Source organism: Protopterus annectens, chromosome 2.part0, assembly GCF_019279795.1.
Source record: "Protopterus annectens isolate FY-2018-M chromosome 2.part0, PAN1.0, whole genome shotgun sequence".
NCBI lineage: Eukaryota > Metazoa > Chordata > Ceratodontiformes > Protopteridae > Protopterus > Protopterus annectens.
Window position 1 is genome coordinate 482863586 of NC_056728.1, and position 22907 is coordinate 482886492.

Sequence of the window (22907 nt, forward strand, 5' to 3'; positions counted from 1 at the left end):
TTTAGAAAACTAGGGGTCTGGGTACTACACCTCCAGGCTAGTTGCTCAGCATAATGCATCCACGGTTATCCAAGTGCAACTAACTCTGGGAAAACTGCAATCCAAATTGTAGCTTGCTACAGATCCCCCACCATGCCCCAGGATTCCCACTCCTCTTTTCTTGATGTACTGGAAAATATTAGGGTTCAACCAAACACTAATAATGGGCGACTTCAACTACCCCACCATCAACTGGGAAAACTACTCGTGTAACAACTCCTTAGCTCAACACTTTCTGGAATTCATAAACTCCAATGCCCTAAATCAACTTATCCACACCCCCACCAGGGGCAACAATATCCTAGACCTAGTCATTACCAACATGAGTGATCAGTGTTCCACACCTGAAGTCAACTCCTCGTTGGTCCGATCTGACCGTAAGTTAATCACCCTTGATATCCACATCCTGCCCCCACCCCCATTAAGGAAACCACAGTAAAAAATCTCTCCAAAGCCAACTTCATGCTTCTTAAGACAGAAGTGGTGAACTTCATGATACCCATGCAGATGGACAATAAAGTTACAACTGCTGAATCCTACACAAACACACTCTATAAGCACTTACACGAGTGCATGGATTGTGCTATCCTAAACAGAACCAAGATGCTATTCTCCAAAAAAAGGAAGTCAATCTGGTGGTCCCCTGCCATAAACAAACTGTACAACAGAAGGAAGAAACTGTTGCAAAAGAGAGTAAAATCCCATGAGTGGAGGAGCTCCCTGGTCAGCCTTAGTAAGAAGCTGAGATCCCTTATAAGATCCTCCAAAGCTAGCTACAAAAACAAAATTGCCACTAATTCCAAGGAGAACCACAAAGCATTCGATAGCTATGTCAAGAATCTCGATGGCAACACCCAGATCTGCTCTGAGTTACAGCACAAAGGCACGAAAATTACAGAACCAACTGATATTGCCAACATCCTGGCAGATAGGTTCAATGCTAACTTTACCCCCCCCCCACCCCTTAAAGGGCCCATATCTATACAGGAAGAATGCAGAGTCCCTGTAATCACAACTACGCAGGTAAAAGCTGCACTCTCTAAAGCCAAAAACACAGCATCCATGGGACCAGACAACATCCCAGGCTGCATTTTACACGAACTTCAGAACGAACTGGCTCCCCACTTAAGCACTATGTTCAGTAATAGCCTCACATCAGGCTTTGTGCCCACTGAATGGCACACAGCAGCAGTTATCCCATTCCACAAAGTGGGAGCCACCACTGATCCCGGGGACTATCGACCTACTAGCCTGACGAGCCTGGTTTGTAAGGCCATGGAACGTATCATCATGGAACTCATAAACAAAGACATTGGTAACCTCTAAACTCTGGATCCCACCCAGTTCGGGTTTGTGAAAGGCAGATCATGCCTCCTGAACCTGATCAACTTCTTTGAGGCAGTCATCAAAGCCGTAGATGAGGGTAAGGTGGTTCACACAGCCTATCTTGACCTCGCCAAGGCTTTCAATACCATCCCCCATTCCAGAAATATAGCTAAACTCACTAAACTTGGTATAAATCCCTACATCACAAGATGGGTTGCCAAATGGCTCACTGACAGAACCCACACTGTAAATGTTGCAGACTCCAAATCTGACCTCAAAACAGTGGCAAGTGGAGTACCACAGGGTTCCATCCTGGGACCTCTCCTGTTTGGTATCTACTTCTCTGAAGTACAGGCTAACACAAAAGAATCTGGCTAATGAAGTTCACAGATGACTGCAAACTAGGAGCCATAGTCAAGTCCCCAAATGATGTGGACATCCTACAGAAGGGCCGCACTGAGACAGATGCCTGGTGTCAGAGCCATGGCCTCAAGCTCAATGCCAAAAAGTGCAGTGTCATCCCCTTTGGTAAAAACTCTGTATCCATGAACTGCCACATAGGCAGCAATCTACTTAACACTGAATGTGTGATAAGAGACCTTGGGACCCAGGTGGACATTAGTCTCTCCTTTGATAGTCACATTGCCACAGTAGTCAGGAAGTCTGTCTACATGGCACACCTCATCATAAAAGGTTTTTCATCCAGGAAAAAAGAGGTCATTGTTCCCCTCTACTCAATACTCATTAGACCCATTATAGAGTACAACCATACCTCTCAACAAATCAGGGATAAATTTCAACAGAATCATGGACAGAGCGAGAAAAAAATCAGGGACACTTTTAAAATATTTCTGCTATTAACTTGAGACATTCACAGAATCTCAGCATATGAATTAATGTACATTTTGTGAGGTAAAAGAAATCTACAACTCTTAATTATTGCCATTATTCATTAAGTTTAATTCACCAACTTTCCTCCAAAAGTCACCAGTTTTAGGAGGGATTAAGAGGGACAGAGCTAAAATTTGAGTCAAAATCAGGGACATCCCTGAAAATCAGGGACAGTTGAGAGGTCTGAGTACAACGCCCCTTTTGGAATGTACCTCACAAGACATCTGCAGCAGCTGGAAAGGCCACAGAAGTACCTCACAAAGAGGATTACTGGCCTCAAACAAATGCCCTACACTGACCACGTCAAAAAACTCCAGCTTTACTCCATAGCATATTGCCTACTCCGAGGTGATCTCTGCCTAACATATAAAACTATGTCAAACCCAGAGCTGTTGGGCATGCTACACCTAAAGAAATCCCAATCCCTCCAAGCTACATGCTCTAGGGACCTAAACCTTGTCACCACAATAAAAAGGACATGCTGGAGGGATAGATTCCTGTCTCAGAGACGTCCCATACTCTGGAACAGCAAACAAAAAGATGCCCAATGCTGAGAGTAAGAACACTTTTAATTCCAAAAAACAAATAAAAACAGGTAAGCGGTATCACGATTGCTCGCTTCTTCAGACCTTGACAAACAGTATGAAAAACAGGCCTTTATATACAAAAAACTTCCAGTTAATTAAAACCATACTCTAGAACAGGCTACCCATCTATGTTAAGCAAAGTTCTTCATTAGCACTCTTCAAGAAAAATCTCGATGAGTGGATAGGAAATAGGAAATACACCCTGGGGATCACTTCTGTGTCTCTGCTCGACAGTGGCACAAGAAAATTATTTTCTTGAGTGGCGTAAGCCAGGGAACCTTGTTGGCTAGGCTTACATAGGTCCTTGGGCCGATAGCCTAGTACCTACCTATAAAACCTACAAACCTATGATTCACACTGATATCAGTTCACCAGAACTGTACAGAAATGATGGAGTTCACTTGTCATGTTCAGGGACAAAGTTATTTATATGAAATCTTAAAGGAATTGCAGAAGTGGCAGATGTGCTTGGGGAGAAATTGGGCATGTAGGACAAGCACCTTCCTGTGGTGGAAGGGCAGACTTAGAAAACTAAAATTGCAAAGGAGTGTGCTTGGCCTTGGAAGGAGTGCAGGCTCAGATAGCTTGACCCTTCTCTGAGTGGATTGCCCTATGGTGTAGCAGGCTGGCTGGGGGCCACAGCCTGTGGTCCTGCAAGTGGCAGATCCCCTTCAGCCCCTGGTATCTGGCTAAATGGTGACAGGAGACTGTCGATATTTGTTTGCAGATCCCTTCAGCCGTTGATATTGGTTGAGCATTTACAGGGACTGTTGTGGTATGTTTTGGCCTGGTTGATTTGACTTCCTTCCAAGTTCTGCCCTTTGTTCTGATTGGCATTGACTTATGATCTGACACTGATTTGATACATAACTTGATCTGATTGGCTTAATAAACACATGGCTGCAACCATTTCTTAAAAGCAAGTATGTGGTGTGATTTGTTAAACAATGTGCATGGTTATTTTCATCCACGGCAATAAAAAAACACTATTACAGAGAATGACAATTTGAATGTGGACTGGCACTCATGGTACTGTTTTTGTCCATTTAAAGGTAAGGGCACTCTGTACCTGTTACAGCTCAGGTTTTATTTTGCTTCATTTACTTTGAAACATGCTGCTTAAGGTCTGCTGAGGGAAATATTTAATAATTAACTATTTAGCTTCCATGTTTGCAAGTCATGAAGTAAATATTCTGGTTATACAAGGGACAAAGATCTAAATGCCAAGGGCATGTAATATACAAAGTTTCAACACATGACCTGATTACTGTTACACAGTGTTTTTTAGCAATACTATTTCGTTTTCATGTCTAATCCCAGTTTTATCTAAAGTATATGTTGGACCTCAAATATCCCCTAGGGCAGGCAGTGTTAATTGAACAAATTACTGTACAGTAAATAATCTAAACACAAGATAGGGCACTTTTTTAATTAAATATCAAGCACTTTACTGTTAATGATATGCTGATAAATTAGTGCAATACAATGCTGAGTTAATTTTATCCTGTATGCATGTTTTTCACTATTTCACTTTTTCAGTTTTGTTTTATGCTCAGAAGCAAAGAACTTGTAATGCATGTTATTCTTCCTAAGAAAGGAGCATAAAACAAAACTATATGTCGTTTAATGAATATGGCTACATTTGTTGAAGACACATTCTATGAAGACAATTTTGGTAGAATTAGCGTAAACATGTAAAAGTACTGGAACGTTTTCTTCTGTGGTGGGTTTCACCTTAGTCTGCACTCATGAATGGATGATCACAATACCCCTTTAGTATAGATCTTGAAGGTTGCCAAACCTCTGAGCAATTTATAGTACAAATGTCTTCAGAAGTTTAATTTGGCCAGATGGTCCTGAATGAATGTCATACCATTTTTAATTCTGTGGTATATAAAGCTGTACCTGTGTTTTTTGGATTAGGTCCATTTTATAATTCTGCTCAAAGTCAACTCAGTATGCATAGCATAGGATACATAGGCATAAATATGTGGGGAAAGAGTAAAACTTTCTTTAACAGTAAAATCATAATTTCAGAGTTACAATAAGTAGTTTTTCATACACTGCTTTAATACTTACAGACAGATATTGTTTCAGACCATGAATATATAATGGTTCTCCTGTATTCCTCTTTTGGATCATAAGAGACAACTGCTCATAAGCCACAAATTCATTAAAGAATGTTTTGTATCCAAGAAGTCTGCCAACTAAAAAGCTGTCTTCCCAGTCTACTCCCATCATAAATGAAAATGGCATGAAGACATAGGAGCAAATCACCTGGAAAAGAGCAGATATGATGTTAATGGTGGTATTGGGCTGCCCTAGCATTCCATATAAATGAAAAGATAAACATTAAATAATAATTGTGCAATTACCTCAAAACTCAGCTGTGGATAGTCGAACATATTCCCTAACCAGGATAACGCAGCATTGATGAATGCAAGGAGTGCTAGGAAGGCTATCAGATTAGCAGCTATGTTTGCGACCAGTGGGATGGATGCAGATGCCCCAAGATAAGCTGCTTCTATCAGATTTCTTCCTTCCCTGCAAGTATTGAAATAGACATGTCTCATTTTATTGACTGCATTCTTACTGTTAAAATGTTGAATTGTAAGTTTCAATCCTCTGTTATTTTTAAATAAGCATGCTGATGCAACATTTTCTTCAGTCAATTTTCAATGTGGGTTTCTATAAATAGCATTATGATCTAACCTCACAATTTCACATTCATGGATTTAATTATCTGTTAAGTATCCAGTGAATTCCATCAGAAAAATTGCATTTATACTGGAATAAATGTTTCTTTTTTATTATTTCAACAGAGAAGTAACCCAGTTAAGCACTCCATGACAAATCCTCTATGATAAAAATGCTTAACTGGATGGCTTCTCTGTTGAAATAACAACAAAAAAAGAAGCTCCTGATACAGTTTTGGTGTGATTTTCCTTTTTATTTCTCAATGCTTTGTAGAACACTTGGCGAGTGGTATTTTTTGTTTTTCTTTGTTTATGGAATAGTTTATGAAAGGAATTAGCCCTGCTCTTTTCATGGGCCCTTCAACTTATCTTTCCATGAACAGGACTAACATTCTGAAAATCAGTCATAACTGAAACAGACAAACAAAACAGACAATTTCCTGTCAGTTATTTAGGATTTGGCTAATCTTAGAGGTAACCTAACTTCCAATTAAAGCAGGATACGTCAAATGTCTTAAAGGAAAGCTTTACCCGTCCTTAGAACTAAAAAAATGTTTTTTTTTCACTCTATCTTTGTTTCCTGACCTATTTTAACACATCAAAAGCTGTAAATAGCTACATAACGACAGCTGTACCAACCTGAAATAAGCATAGGAGAACCTCAAGAACAAACCAACATGGTGGAATACCAACATCAATAAGTTGTATTATAAAAAAAGAAAATAATTTCCAAAAGTGGGAAGGGTTATCCCCAGCAAGGTAATAGCTCCCTCATCAATCTAAACAATCAAATCAGGGCACTGATCAAATCAGCCAAAACCACATTTGAGGTAAACATAGCCTCCCTGGCAAAGGAGAATGACAGAGCTTTCTTCAGCTCTCTCTGCAACAGAGAACACAAAACAATGTGCCAAACTAATTGTGAATGGAGCCCCTATACTAAGCAGAAGCACACAACAAATCTACTGAATGACAAATTTAGCTCCAATGTTACAGCCTCCATCACTCCTCAATAAATTACCCTTAAACATAACTCCACCAACTATCAGTATGGAGCTGGTCCTCAATGTACTCTCTAAGGCAAGGAATACAGTATTGATGGCCTGATAATATTTCAGGTTGCCTCCTAAATAGTATAAAAATTACCTTTTAAGCCCACTAGAATCTCTGTTCAGCTGTAGCCTTCAGACAGGCTTCATGTCAAGTGAATAGAGAACTGCAACTGTTATCCCTCTGGACAGGGGGGGGGGGTCTATATGGCTGGGCAAGCACAGACCCATATGTCTGAGTAGTCCCATATGTAAAGCCATATAAAGAATCATCATGGAAATACTAAACTATGAAACAGGAAACTTACAGACATTGAATCCTACCCAGTTTGTTTTCATCACAGGTTCAAAGGTTCATAGGTGTTTACTAAGCTAATCACCACATGGGCCTTTTTAAGCCTAGCCATGCACCCCAAATCTCTGACAAGTTCTGGTACCCCTGATAAGTGTAAGCAGGGGCTTGGCAGATGAACCATTTACAAGCAGTGGCCTGATAGATGAACCATTTACAGGCTACTTGTATCCACTAGAGACATGGGTGCCAAACCAGGGATGAATTTCCTGCTCTCCATCTAATTGTCCTAGTTGCACTTAAATTGGGTAAGGGAGGAACTGTGCTTCATATGGATGGGGAGCTTGTTTCAGAGAAGGGGTAGCTCTGGAATGCATACCTGTCTCTTCAGCAGGTCCCATTTCTATCACAGGCAAGGTTTAAGTCTTCAGAACAGGTAATTATGGTGCTGTTTGTTTTGTGTATATACAAGAGGTTCATCAGTGTGGGATCTGACAATGCCCTGTATGCCAAGCATAGATCTCCCCTAACAGCCTGTAGGAGACAGAATACAGGAATAAGATCTTGAGGCAGTCTGCAATGGACATGTTACTTACACTCTGTATTCTTTTAGTGAGGAACCTCTTTAGATGTTCCAGTTGTTGGATATGCCTGATTAGGTACATACCAAAGGGGGCATTGTACTCAATGATAGGTCTGATGAATGCCAACGACAGTGGAACAACTTCCTTGGACCTAGATGTGCAACATAGAATGATTTCCTCACTACTTTAGACAAATGATGGTCAAAGGTTAGATTACTGTCTACATGTGTCACTAGGTCCCTGACTACTGGGTCAATTCTAAGGGTACGGGACGTTTTGACCCCAGACGATTTGACCCAACAAAATATTACCTTTTCAACTTCTGTTAAATCAAAACTAAAGAAAAACATATTTAATAAAGAAAATGGAAAAAATATGAGATCTGTAGCTATGGTTTAAAAAACTAAAGTATGGACATTATGAAAGGAAAATACGTTTCTTATAAGTAACCAATGGGGGAAAAATAAAAAAATAATTAAATAAAATACTATACATATACATAGTATAACTGTATAGAAGTAAGTATTACAGTGACACTGAATTAAATATTAGATCAAAAAGAATGTGTGCACCAGTATCCATTAAAAGAAATGCACGAACTACCTACAAAAGCACATATCACATTAAACTAGAAAAGGAATTTCCCTGCAATCCTTTTATGAAAACACTAATGAAAAGGAGAAATAGCCAGTCAAGTAAACCACAAAAAGTCACATTAAAATATACATCAAGAGCAAAATATTGAAAAGCAGATAGGAACCTCTTGGCCAATTTATATTCTAATTACTTTTACATGTAGTGACTTTGAAAACATAAGTGAAAGTTGCGATTCCCATACAAACATCAAAAAAGAATATAAAATATTCAAATATCAAATAAATGTATGTTATAAAGAGATGTGACAAGAATAATCTTCAGATAAAAAATAGTTTAGTAATTCAATCCAAAAAAAGTGTAAGGACAAGTAAAAAAGAATCGCATATAATAAAGACATGCAAACAAAATGGAAACTGTATCTACTGCCACCTACTGGATAAAATAACATTAACATTATAAACAATAAAATATATTTTAAAATCACCTACTCACAGACACCATATCACAGACAATTATTGTGTACTTCATTAATTAATTAATTAATTAATTACAGAAAAAGTTGTTGTGTCTTTCGGCTTTTCTCCGTTAGGGGTCACCACAGCGGAACTCCGGTCCGCTAATGATTGGCAGTAGATTTTTACGTGCCGAGTTGCCAGCCCTGACGCATAACCTTCAACGAAGGTACGCCCATTCACGCATGTCTCCATACAGAAGATGCTCTAGCTGAGAGTCGAACAGGACAATGTCTTACTGTGAGGTGACAATGCTACCGCAGCACCACCAAAAGTAATTATTAAAATTTATTTGGGGTCAAATAGTCTGGGGTCCAACTGTCCACTAAGTATTCTCATAGACAATAAATGTACATTTAAACATGAAAGTGTATACAATTGCACTCGGGTCAAATTGTCAGGGGGTGAATCATCCAGGGTCAAACTGTCCTGCTTCCAACTCTAGGGGGTGTGTTGTAAATAATAGTTACCAGGAATGGATGACTTTCCAATGGATACTATTATGCATTTCTTGGCATTTAGGTTTAGTCCATGGCTCTGACACCAGTTGTAATTCTGTGTCAGCCCCTCCTGGAGAACATTTGTGTCTGTGTGGGATTCAATGATAGCTCCTAATTTGAAATCATCTGTAAATTTAGTCATCCAGAGACTGTTGATATTGGCCTTGACTTCAGAGAATTTGTTTGTGTCTTTCGGCTTTTCCCGGTTAGGGGAAGCCACAGCGGAACTCCGGTCTGCTAATGATTGGCAGTTGATTTTTAAGTACCAGCTTGCCAGGCCTGATGCACAACCTTCAACGAAGGTACACCCATTCATGCATATCTCCACGCAGAAGACAATCTAGCTGAGAATAGAACCAGACAGTGTCTTACTGTGAGGCAACAACGCTACCGCAGCACCACCACCACGATTGAGAATAAATACCAAAAAAGAACAGTCCCAGGACCAATCCCTGAGGGACTCCACTTGTGACTGGCCTCTTTGTGTAGGTGGAGTCCCCAATTCTAACTTTCTGGGTCCAGCCTTTGAGCCAGTTGGCTATCCACCGGGTGACATAAGAGTTTGTATCTAACCTCTTGAGCTGGCCAACAATGCTCAAGTGTGGTATTGTGTCAAATGCCTTGACCAGGTCAAGGTAGGCAGTATGAACCATTTTGCCCTCATCCGCTGCTTTCTTGACTTTCTCAAAGAAGTCCCCCAGGATGAGTAGACATGACCTGCCCTTGATGAAACCAAACTGGGTTGGGTCCAGTGTCTGGAGAAATGTATGGGTGAACATGATGCTAATTGCCATGCTGGGTCATTTTAAACCTAGCCAATAACCTGAGGTCAGAATAAAACCCTGTATCTTGTGTCTGTGAAGTGAATACCTTAAATATCATACCAAAGGGTAGGTCATGCCTACTCATTCTTGTGGACTTCTTTGAAAAGGTCACTAAAGCCATGGACAAGGGCAAAATGGTGCATACTGCCTACCTAAGCCTGGTTATAGTATTTGACACAATATCTCAGTGGGGCATTGTAGATAAAATCAATAAATTAGGCATACACCCATATGTCACCCAATGAAAAGCTTGCTGGCACAGAATTAAGACCCAAGCAGTAAGAAAAGGAGAGGCTAGCTTCAGAAAGAGGCCAGTTGCTAGAAAAGTTCCTCAGGGCTTGGTGCTAGGGTCTCTCCTTTTTGGCATCTACTTCTCTGAAGTCAAGGGCAACATCCAGAGGCTCTGGTTGAGTAAGTCTGCAGACAACTGCTATGTCCAGTCATCCTATCCCCTAAACACACAAATACTCTTTAAGAAGGCCTGACACAGAAAAATAACTGATGCCAGACCCATGGTCTACAACTCAATGCAAAGAAATACATAACAGCACTCTTTGGAAATATGGCCACCCCTGGAAATTACCCCTTTGAAAATACACGCCTAAGAGTTGAACAGGTGGTCAGAGATTTGGGCTCATATGTAGACAGCAACCGAGCCTTTGATCATCATGTGTCTATGGTGGTGAAAATAAATCATTCTACATTGCACAACATTTAAGCATCTAGGTCCATGGATGTCATTGTTCTGCTGTAGTTGGCCCTCATCTGACAAATCATTGAGTGCAGTGAACCCATTGGTTTGAATCCGAATAGGCATTTGCAACAATGTTAGCATCCACAGAGGTTCCTCACAAAAATAATTCAAGGTGTAAATAACATTACACTCCATTAGTAAACTATTTGGTTACTTCAGGAGACCCACGTGGAATGATAATTTAATTAATGATATTTTTTGGTTAATATATTTGCAAATACACTAGTATTACCACAGGTGTGTGTTATAGCTGAAGAACATTTTCTCCTTAATGGTAATTATTCAAGCCCTAATATACTTAAAAGTGGTTGTGAAGGGTTGTTTAAGATTAAAGGAAAACAATGGGATATAAAATGTAATAGCTCTATGTGCTGTTTCCTTAAGTCCCCCTTATGTGTTACAGTAAAAAAAAAAAATAACTGCTGCTTTAAAATGAAATGATCTAAACTGTTTTACTGATGAGCTTCCTAATTCTCCGTACTATTTTCGTTTCCGTTTTAAAACCAAAATTAAAACTCCCTACTCGTCTCTCAAATAATCACGTCACATCTGCCATAGCTCCTCAACTAGCTCCTGGGTGGTTTCCTCCCCCAAACGGACGTATACTATGCCTTATTTGCATGCTGCATATAAGCCTCTGTGATCCTCCCACATGTGATGTCATCAGTGCCTTGGCCAGCCCACAATTCCAAGAATAAAACTGAGTGACTACTGTGTGGAACTTCTTTTCATTCTAAGTGAATCCTATCGGCTCCATTTTCAGAGAAGGACCAGCTCGTTGTTTGTAGTGTCGAGGGTTGGAAGAAATCATATTTAAGGTAAGTTATCTGTGTAATGTTATAGTTTTTGTGCCCCTAGCACTGATATTTTGTTCGTGTTTTTACTGTTTCTAATGCTTATTAGTCTGTAGGGCTGTTTTAAATTAGTATTATTGATGCTGAGTCGATAGTTGCATTGTTTTCTACTTTTGCTGGCCTTGGAGATGTGTGTCCTCCATTCTGTTTTGTTTCTACAGTCGGCGTATTTAATTTAGAGTCTGAAGCTAGGGGCATGCTGCAATGTAGTGTTATTTTTGTTATAGCTACGTTTTTTTTTTTTTTTTTTTATGAACGCCGAAACCACGTTGTCTTAAATGGCGCGTTGTTGTATATGTCGTTTTCCGACCGGCGCGTGTTTATTGAAGGGCTTTCTTTAATTCTTTTTTAACTGATTGTGGATTAAATATCGCTTTTAACCTGTACTGTTGGCATTTATTTTGCTGGAATCATTACAACGAAGAATAGTGCCTGCTCACGCTTGGGTTTTTCTATATTTGATTTGGTAATGATGAAGTTTAGTTTTGTGTTGCTGTATTAGATTTAGTGGTGGTTTGTTTGCAATTTAGTAGCAAAACGTTAGAATAATGGGTTATCCACTAGCATGATCATTTGTTATGGATACGACATCTCAAACTTAATGTGTGCTGCTGTTTTCAGTCCTCAGTTATTTGTCAAAGTTTTATGAGAAACGGCCCAAAAAGATGAGTAGAGTTTGGTGTTTTTACTGTGGAATTTCTAAGTGGTGGGCAGTGGTGTCATCGCTGCAGTTCCTTCAATATGCTTTTTTTTCGTTGTACCTTGCATAAACATCATCGAACATGTGGTTAGTTTCTTCCTAGTTTATTGCGAGTTTCTTCCTAGTTTATAGTTTATTGCATTACATTTTTATACACGAAACCGGAGCTTTTCTAAACAGACGCCTGCATGCATGGCCAGTTTTATGCTGCCCTGACATTGGTTGCAACTGTAGCATGTTCTTTGTGAAGAAGGCTATTTTCCGATTATAGCCCTACATTTTAGGTAGACTTTGCCAGTTTACATACCACTTTTTGAGTGTTTTCTGTGTGAGTGTCTGTGTGAGTGAGTGCAAGCAAGGGGGATAGTCTGTGTGTGTGTGCCTGTGTGTGTGCCAGTGCAAGCAAGGGGGCTAGTGTGTGTGAGTGCAAGCAAGGGGGCTAGTGTCTGTGTGTGTGTGAGTGCAAGCAAGGGGGCTAGTGTCTGTGTCTGTGTGTGTGTGTGCAAGCAAGGGGCAAGTGTGTGCATGTGTGAATGCAGGCAAGGGGCTAGTGTGTGTGTGTGTGTGTGAATGCAAGCAAGGGGCTAGTGTCTGTGTGTCTGTGTGAGTGCAAGCAAGGGGGCTATTGTCTGTGTGTCTGTGTGAGTGCAAGCAAGGGGGCTAGTGTGTGTGTGTCTGTGTGAGTGCAAGCAAGGGGGCTATTGTCTGTGTGTCTGTGTGAGTGCAAGCAAGGGGGCTAGTGTCTGTGTGAGTGCAAGCAAGGGGGCTAGTGTGTGTGTGTCTGTGTGTCTGTGTGAGTGCAAGCAAGGGGGCTAGTGTGTGTGTGTCTGTGTGAGTGCAAGCAAGGGGGCTAGTGTGTGTGTGTGTCTGTGTGAGTGCAAGCAAGGGGGCTAGTGTGTGTGTGTGTCTGTGTGAGTGCAAGCAAGGGGGCTAGTGTGTGTGTGTGTGTGTGCAAGCAAGGGGGCTAGTGTGTGTGTGTGTGCAAGCAAGGGGGCTAGTGTCTGTGTCTGTGTGTGTGTGCAAGCAAGGGGGCTAGTGTCTGTGCCTGTGTGTGTGCAAGCAAGGGGGCTAGTGTCTGTGTCTGTGTGTGTGCAAGCAAGGGGGCTAGTGTCTGTGTCTGTGTGTGTGCAAGCAAGGGGGCTAGTGTCTGTGTGTGCAAGCAAGGGGGCTAGTGTCTGTGTGTGTGCAAGCAAGGGGGGTAGTGTCTGTGTGTGTGCAAGCAAGTGGGCTAGTGTCTGTGTCTGTGTGTGCAAGCAAGGGGGCTAGTGTCTGTGTCTGTGTGTGCAAGCAAGGGGGCTAGTGTCTGTGTCTGTGTGTGCAAGCAAGGGGGCTAGTGTGTGTGTGTGTGTGTGTGTGTGTGTGTGCAAGCAAGGGGGCTAGTGTGTGTGTGTGTGTGTGTGTGCAAGCAAGGGGGCTAGTGTGTGTGTGTGCAAGCAAGGGGGCTAGTGTCTGTGTGTGTGCAAGCAAGGGGCTAGTGTGTGTGTGTGTGTGTGCAAGCAAGGGGCTAGTGTCTGTCTGTGTCCAACCAAGGGGCTAGTGTCTGTGTGTGTGCAAGCAAGGGGGCTAGTGTCTGTGTGTGTGCAAGCAAGGGGGCTAGTGTCTGTGTGTGTGCAAGCAAGGGGGCTAGTGTCTGTGTGTGCAAGCAAGGGGCTAGTGTCTGTGTGTGTGCAAGCAAGGGGGCTAGTGTCTGTGTGTGTGTGTGTGTGTGTGTGCAAGCAAGGGGGCTAGTGTGTGTGTGTGTGTGTGCAAGCAAGGGGGCTAGTGTCTGTGTGTGTGTGCAAGCAAGGGGGCTAGTGTCCGTGTGTGTGTGCAAGCAAGGGGGCTAGTGTCTGTGTGTGTGTGCAAGCAAGGGGGTTAGTGTCTGTGTGTGTGCAAGCAAGGGGGCTAGTGTCCGTGTGTGTGCAAGCAAGGGGGGTAGTGTCTGTGTGTGTGTGCAAGCAAGGGGGCTAGTGTCTGTGTGAGTGCAAGCAAGGGGGCTAGTGTCTGTGTGTGTGAATGCAAGCAAGGTGGCTAGTGTGTGTGAGTGAGTGCAAGCAAGGGGGCTAGTGTGTGTGTGTCTGTGTGTTAGACTGCAACCAAGGGGGCTAGTGTGTGTGTGACTGCAACCAAGGGGGCTAGTGTCTCTGTGTATGAGTGCAAGCAAGGGGGCTAGTGTGTGTCTGTGTGTGTAACTGAAACCAAGGGGGCTAGTGTGTGTATGTGACTGCAACCAAGGGGGCTAGTGTGTGTGTGTGTGTGACTGCAACCAAGGGGGCTAGTGTGTGTGTGTGACTGCAACCAAGGAGGCTAGTGTGTGTGTGTGACTGTAACCAAGGGGGCTAGTGTGTGTGCGTGAGACTGCAACCAAGGGGGCTAGTGTGTGTGCGTGAGACTGCAACCAAGGGGGCTAGTGTGTGTGTGTGACTGCAACCAAGGGGGCTAGTGTGTGTGTGTGACTGCAACCAAGGGGGCTAGTGAGTGTGTGTGACTGCAACCAAGGGGGCTATTGTGTGTGTGTGTGTGACTGCAACCAAGGGGTCTAGTGTGTGTGTGTGTGTGTGTGGGACTGCAACCAAGGGGGCTAGTGTGTGTGACTGCAACCAAGGGGGCTAGTGTGTGTGTGGGTGTGTGTGTGTGTGAGACTGCAACCAAGGGGGCTAGTGTGTGTGTGAGACTGCAACCAAGGGGGCTAGTGTGTGTGTGAGACTGCAACCAAGGGGGCTAGTGTGTGTGTGTGTGACTGCAACCAAGGGGGCTAGTGTGTGTGTGTTGTGTGTGTGAGACTGCAACCAAGGGGGCTAGTGTGTGTGTGTTGTGTGTGTGAGACTACAACCAAGGGGGCTAGTGTGTGTGTGTGTGTGTGTGTGTGTGTGTGTGTGTGTGTGTGTGTGTGTGTGTGTGTGTGAGACTGCAACCAGGGGGGATAGTGTGTGTGAGACTGCAACCAAGGGGGCTAGTGTGTGTGTGTTGACTGCAACCAAGGGGGCTAGTGTGTGTGTGCATGCCTGTATACTAATCATTTTCGGTTAGCTTTCAATGTTTCAGGATGGCACTTGTGCAGTGAGCTAAGTTAGCTTCTACAGACCAGATTACCAATTTTCTGTTTCTTCTGAAATACTAGTTTCTCTGTCTTCAGCCACTATGTTGTCTGTGTGTCTCTGTCTGTGTTTGATCACTCATGTCCCATTTCTTTCTGGGTACTACAGTGCTCCCCACTAAAAAGGTTATATAACTTTACTGCCTTATGTTTGCGTTTTTCCTCCATTCGACACAAATGGGTGTTGCTGTGGTGTTGAGCTGGTGGGGCTGTGGTGCTGGCCATTCATTAATTTTCTTAGTTGATGTCCCCAGCCTAGGTTGGAATTTGGAGGTACATTGGGGTATTCACACATTTCCTAGTGGACCTCTAGGACAACTATAATGGCCCAGTGCTGGTAATGCAGTGTCACTCCAGTTTTCCATATGGGTTCACAGGTTGTTGGCTCCAGTCTTGTTTCCAGTGAAAGATGTCTGACTCTTACGTACTTATGGCATAAGCAAGTGTGAAAAATATATTTTTTCTTGAAATGATTTCAACTGCAGACACCTTACTTGTTTCAGCAATGAGCTATACCTTGCTCTCATTGGAGCTACTGTTACATCGGCTAAGTAAAGATGTAGAAACAGACATGTCAGGAATATTCCTTGTATATTCTTCCATTCAGTGATATACTGAAGTTTGTATTTTGTGTGAGTGGGACAGTCAGGTACTCTGTTATCACTGTAACAGAGACAAGGCATTCTTTCAAATATCTAAGTTACTTAGAAAAGTTACAAAGTTGTTTTCCTACCCATTCCTCTTTTCAGTGGCTTAATAATATGTTAATAGCACTGACATACAATTAGGTTTCATTAGGATAAAAGACGATAAAAGTATGAACAGCACCCCTGACAATATACATATGTATTGACTGTCAGCAGAGATGGCAGATGGTATACTTTGATTATCTGTTTCCAGGCATGAGCTTCTTTATTCTAGCATCTCTTTTAGGAATATTATGTTCTGAGCTGTGTCTGTCTGGTTAGTAAAGTTGTTTTAATAATAGTTCTGTTCAGCAAAATAGCAAGTGCACTGAATTCTGAAAATGCATACATTAGTCTTTGATACATTTTAATATTCTAGTCCCTTTTAATCATTGCAGTTACTGTCAAATCATGTCCTCAGATCTGTGTTATTAGACTGGTAATGATTCTGCTTGGTAAGTACGTGCCTGTGTAAGACGGAACCAAGAATTATGCACTTGTGTGTGTGAGACTGCAACCAAGGGGCCTAGTGTGTGTGTGTGTGTGTGACTGCAACCAAGGGGCCTAGTGTGTGTGTGTGTGTGTGTGTGTGTGTGTGTGTGTGTGTGTGTGTGAGACTGCAACCAAGGGGCCTAGTGTGTGTGTGTGTGTGACTGCAACCAAGGGGCCTAGTGTGTGTGTGTGTGTGTGTGTGTGTGTGTGTGTGTGTGTGTGTGTGTGTGTGACTGCAACCAAGGGGCTAGTGTGTGTGTGTGTGTGTGTGTGTGTGTGACTGCAACCAAGGGGGCTAGTGTGTGTGTGTGTGTGTGTGTGTGTGACTGCAACCAAGGGGCTAGTGTGTGTGTGTGTGTGTGACTGCAACCAAGGGGGCTAGTGTGTGTGTGTGTGTGTGTGTGTGTGACTGCAACCAAGGGGGCTAGTGTGTGTGTGTGTGTGTGTGTGTGTGACTGCAACCAAGGGGGCTAGTGTGTGTGTGTGTGTGTGACTGCAACCAAGGGGGCTAGTGTGTGTGTGTGTGTGTGTGACTGCAACCAAGGGGGCTAGTGTGTGTGTGTGTGTGTGACTGCAACCAAGGGGGCTAGTGTGTGTGTGTGTGTGTGACTGCAACCAAGGGGGCTAGTGTGTGTGTGTGTGTGTGTGTGTGTGTGTGACTGCAACCAAGGGGGCTAGTGTGTGTGTGTGTGTGTGTGTGTGTGTGTGTGTGTGACTGCAACCAAGGGGCTAGTGTGTGTGTGTGTGACTGCAACCAAGGGGGCTAGTGTGTGTGTGACTGCAACCAAGGGGGCTAGTGTGTGTGTGTGTGTGACTGCAACCAAGGGGGCTAGTGTGTGTGTGTGTGTGTGTGACTGCAACCAAGGGGGCTAGTGTGTGTGTGTGTGTGTGTGACTGCAACCAAGGGGCTAGTGTGTGTGTGTGTGTGTGACTGCAACCAAGGGGCTAGTGTGTGTGTGTGTGTGTGTGACTGCAACCATGGGGGCTAGTGTGTGTGTGTGTGTGACTGCAACCATGGGGGCTAGTGTGTGTGTGTGAGACTGCAACCAAGGGGGCTAGTGTGTGTGTGTGTGTGTGTGTGTGTGTGTGTGTGTGTGTGAGACTGCAACCAGGGGGGCTAGTGTGTGTGAGACTGCAACCAAGGGGGCTAGTGTGTGTGTGTGTGTGTGTGTGTGTGTGTGTGTGTGTGTGTGTGTGTGTGTGTGTGTGTGTGTGTTGACTGCAACAAAGGCGGCTAGTGTGTGTGTGCATGCCTGTATACTAATCATTTTCGGTTAGCTTTCAATGTTTCAGGATGGCACTTGTGCAGTGAGCTAAGTTAGCTTCTACAGACCAGATTACCAATTTTCTGTTTCTTCTGAAATACTAGTTTCTCTGTCTTCAGCCACAATGTTGTCTGTGTCTCTGTCTGTGTTTGATCACTCATGTCCCATTTCTTTCTGGGTACTATAATGCTCCCCCACTAAAAAGGTTATATAACTTTACTGCCTTATGTTTGCGTTTTTCCTCCATTCGACACAAATGGGTGTTGCTGTGGTGTTGAGCTGGTGGGGCTGTGGTGCTGGCCATTCATTAATTTTCCTAGTTGATGTCCCCAGCCTAGGTTGGAATTTGGAGGTACATTGGGGTATTCACACATTTCCTAGTGCACCTCTAGGACAACTATAATGGCCCAGTGCTGGTAATGCAGTGTCACTCCAGTTTTCCATATTAGTTCACAGGTTGTTGGCTCCAGTCTTGTTTCCAGTGAAAGATGTCTGACTCTTACGTACTTATGGCATAAGCAAGTGTGAAAAATATATTTTTTCTTGAAATGATTTCAACTGCAGACACCTTACTTGTTTCAGCAATGAGCTATACCTTGCTCTCATTGGAGCTACTGTTACATCGGCTAAGTAAAGATGTAGAAACAGACATGTCAGGAATATTCCTTGTATATTCTTCCATTCAGTGATATACTGAAGTTTGTATTTTGTGTGAGTGGGACAGTCAGGTACTCTGTTATCACTGTAATAGAGACAAGGCATTCTTTCAAATATCTAAGTTACTTAGAAAAGTTACAAAGTTGTTTTCCTACCCATTCCTCTTTTCAGTGGCTTAATAATATGTTAATAGCCCTGACATACAATTAGGTTTCATTAGGATAAAAGACAGTAAAAGTATGAACAGCACCCCTGACAATATACATATGTATTGACTGTCAGCAGAGATGGCAGATGGTATACTTTGATTATCTGTTTCCAGGCATGAGCTTCTTTATTCTAGCATCTCTTTTAGGAATATTATGTTCTGAGCTGTGTCTGTCTGGTTAGTAAAGTTGTTTTAATAATAGTTCTGTTCAGCAAAATAGCAAGTGCACTGAATTCTGAAAATGCATACATTAGTCTTCGATACATTTTAATATTCTAGTCCCTTTTAATCATTGCAGTTACCGTCAAATCATGTCCTCAGATCTGCGTTATTAGACTGGTAATGATTCTGCTTGGTAAGTACGTGCCTGTGTAAGACGGAACTAAGAATTATTCGCTTGTGTGTGTGAGACTGCAACCAAGGGGCCTAGTGTGTGTGTGTGACTGCAACCAAGGGGCCTAGTGTGTGTGTGTGTGTGTGTTTGTATGTGACTGCAACCAAGGGGCCTAGTGTGTGTGTGTGTGACTGCAACCAAGGGGCATAGTGTGTGTGTGTGTGTGACTGCAACCAAGGGGCCTAGTGTGTGTGTGTGTGACTGCAACCAAGGGGCCTAGTGTGTGTGTGTGTGTGACTGCAACCAAGGGGCCTAGTGTGTGTGTGTGTGATTGCAACCAAGGGGCCTAGTGTGTGTGTTTGTGTGTGACTGCAACCAAGGGGCCTAGTGTGTGTGACTGCAACCAAGGGGCCTAGTGTGTGTGTGTGTGTGTGTGTGTGTGTGTGTGTGTGTGTGTGACTGCAACCAAGGGGCCTAGTGTGTGTGTGTGTGTGTGTGTGTGTGTGTGTGTGTGTGTGACTGCAACCAAGGGGCCTAGTGTGTGTGACTGCAACCAAGGGGCCTAGTGTGTGTGACTGCAACCAAGGGGCCTAGTGTGTGTGACTGCAACCAAGGGGCCTAGTGTGTGTGTGTGACTGCAACCAAGGGGCCTAGTGTGTGTGTGTGTGTGTGTGTGTGACTGCAACCAAGGGGGCTAGTGTGTGTGTGTGTGTGTGTGTGACTGCAACCAAGGGGGCTAGTGTGTGTGTGTGTGTGTGTGTGTGTGTGTGACTGCAACCAAGGGGGCTAGTGTGTGTGTGTGTGTGACTGCAACCAAGGGGGCTAGTGTGTGTGTGTGTGTGACTGCAACCAAGGGGGCTAGTGTGTGTGTGTGTGACTGCAACCAAGGGGGCTAGTGTGTGTGTGTGTGTGTGTGTGTGTGTGTGACTGCAACCAAGGGGGCTAGTGTGTGTGACTGCAACCAAGGGGGCTAGTGTGTGTGACTGCAACCAAGGGGGCTAGTGTGTGTGTGTGTGTGTGTGTGTGACTGCAACCAAGGGGGCTAGTGTGTGTGTGTGTGTGTGTGTGTGTGTGTGTGTGTGTGTGTGTGTGTGTGTGTGTGTGTGACTGCAACCAAGGGGGCTAGTGTGTGTGTGTGTGTGTGTGTGTGTGTGTGTGACTGCAACCAAGGGGGCTAGTGTGTGTGTGTGTGTGTGTGTGTGTGTGACTGCAACCAAGGGGGCTAGTGTGTGTGTGTGTGTGTGTGTGACTGCAACCAAGGGGGCTAGTGTGTGTGTGTGTGTGTGTGTGTGTGTGTGTGTGTGTGTGTGTGTGACTGCAACCAAGGGGGCTAGTGTGTGTGTGTGTGTGTGTGTGTGACTGCAACCAAGGGGCTAGTGTGTGTGTGTGTGTGTGACTGCAACCAAGGGGGCTAGTGTGTGTGTGTGTGTGACTGCAACCAAGGGGGCTAGTGTGTGTGTGTGTGTGTGTGTGTGTGTGTGTGTGACTGCAACCAAGGGGGCTAGTGTGTGTGTGTGTGTGACTGCAACCAAGGGGGCTAGTGTGTGTGTGTGTGACTGCAACCAAGGGGGCTAGTGTGTGTGTGTGACTGCAAGGGGGCTAGTGTGTGTGTGTGTGACTGCAACCATTTTTTAATTGTGAACGTTTTCATTTAAAGTCAAATGTCGTAAAGTGTCTGTTTCCAGATCGAAATCAGTACTGTTAAAGAAATTAAAGTTACAGAATATTTAACAATACAAGAAATGTTATAAGCCAAGTGCAGTCGTACCTATACTTCATGCTGTAGTTTTATGATCACAGATAGCACAAGTATGTGTATTTTAATTTTATAACTGGGATGGAACACTGGTATTTTTAGACCGTTTACGTATTTAGTCCGGGCGCGATTGGTTAAAATGTTCCGAATATAGAACTGGAAATATACAGTATGATAGCAAAATAAGAACATTATAGCTACTATAGAGTACACTTTTGACCTTAAAACAAATTATAGAGATTGAGTACAGAGATGAAGATGTAGAATTACCAGTAGGAAGAATAAAGACTAAGTGATAATTCATGTTTATTTAAAGTGGGTCAGGTGTCCAAACACCGATGTAAGTGTGTGACTAGGAGGTGAAATGACTGGTAGAATTAGATAAGTGGATTTGTTGTGTAACAGGTGCTTGTTAATTTTACTTGCACGAGAACATGGAAGCAAATTAGCCAAACAATTGTGATGCTTTTTTCATTGAGTTTGTGAAATCAAGGTGGGCTTGTATGCTAAAATCAAGGTGGGCTTGTATGCTAAGTACATGGGCAGAGAATTCTGCAATGTGTCCGTTTTTAGTGATAGCCATTTTGAAATATTGTGAAGTTTTATTAAATGATTATTTATCATCTCAGTATTATTCAGTACCTATTATTGTGTATAATATATTGGTAATTTGTATTTAGACATTTAGTAATTAAACAATGTATTAGATGTGATGGTGTGCTGAAATGTGCCTTGTACTGTATTTTTAAGTGTTGCACAAACATGGTATCACTTCCATTGTTCCGAATGTTGAGACACCATTTCGCCTGTACTTTGTGCAATTATGGCCTTGCTATTGGCATGTTTACATGTCGCACTGGATATTGCTGGTTGCTGGTGAATTGTGATTATATTGGATAGTTTTGCTTGGTATACATGTAGTTTCTTTATTTAGCAGTAGGATAATATTTAACATAGGTTTTATATGTATCAGTTGTCATAATTTGCTTTAATGATGCTTGAATTTGGTTTGGGGTAATAAATATGTTCATAGGTTTCTAATAGGCAATCTGCCCTAGGTCATTTAGAAACCTAGCCAGAATGTGTTTGGCTTTCGCCACCCATTTTAAATGTATTTTGCTATGCCCTTTTTTCGAGGTTAGTATACTGTGCCTCTGTCTAACACTGACAGAAGTGATACCCGGGGTAAACCTACAATCTCCCATCCACTCATCAAGATTCCTCTTGAAGAGTCAATGATGGACTCTGCCTAACCTGGACTGGGATTTTATTCCATATAGAAGGGATCCTCTGGGTTATAAGTCTGTCCCTCCAGCATGTCCTATATATCAGTGTTGAGGTTCAAGTCTCTCGAGCGCGTAGCTCAATGGGATTTTGATTTTCTGAGGTGCAGCATGCTCATTAATTCCGGGTTGGACATGGCTTTATATGTCAGGCACAGATCACCTCTGAACAGGCGGTATGCCACTGAGTTGAGCTGGAGTTTCTTTAACCGGGCAGCATATGGCATCTGTTTGAGCCCTTTGATCCTCTTGGTGGGGTACTTTTGGGGTCTTTGCAGTTGCTGCATGATCCATGCATTTCTGAAGGTGTTCATATAATGCATTTCTAAAGGTTTCAGCGGTCTGGGCCGTATTTTCCACAGGCCCGGTGGCTTTGAAGGATTTCACCTCGTTTTTAAGGAGTGTGAAATTGGATTTAGAGAAGTTTTTCACTGTGGTTTTCTGGGCAGGGGGTGTGGTGAATATCCAGTGAGATTAGTTTATGGTCTGATCTTACCAGTGAGGGATACACTTCTGGTCTGTAGCATAGAGTCCCCATGCTGGTAATGATGAGGTCCAGTATGTTTTCCCCTCTTGTGGGAGTGGTAACAAGTTGTTCCATAGCATTTGAGTTTATAAATTCTAGGAAATTTTGGGCTAGGGTGTTGCAGCTAGAGTAATGCTCCCAGTCTGTTTGGGTAGTTGAAGTCGCCCAATATAATGGTGTTTGGAGAGACCTTCATATTTTCCAGTGCTCTCAGGAAGGCCGAGTGGGGTTCCTGGGTTTGGGAGCGTGGTCTGTAGTGGGCTCTAAAATGGAAGGCAGTTTTACCCACTTAGTTTCACATGGATAGTCTCTGATGAAACATTATAGTAATATGATGACATTACATAAACCTCATTTTAACTAATTATTCTTATAAATTTTTATGTTGGACAATGATACATCATCAGAGATTGTGACTG

The 22907-nt window shown here is 43.0% G+C and overlaps 1 protein-coding gene across 1 annotated transcript in view; it reads right to left on the bottom strand.

Moving 5' to 3' along the window:
• SLC28A3 (solute carrier family 28 member 3) overlaps positions 1-22907 on the bottom strand; it is a 262179-nt gene that overhangs the window by 36857 nt on the left and 202415 nt on the right. Inside the window, exons 12-13 of the mRNA XM_044060325.1 lie at positions 5219-5387; positions 4923-5120 (exon numbers count right to left, since the gene is read on the bottom strand). Coding sequence (XP_043916260.1) covers positions 4923-5120; positions 5219-5387 — 367 coding nt within the window. The remainder of the gene's footprint in view (positions 1-4922; positions 5121-5218; positions 5388-22907) is intronic.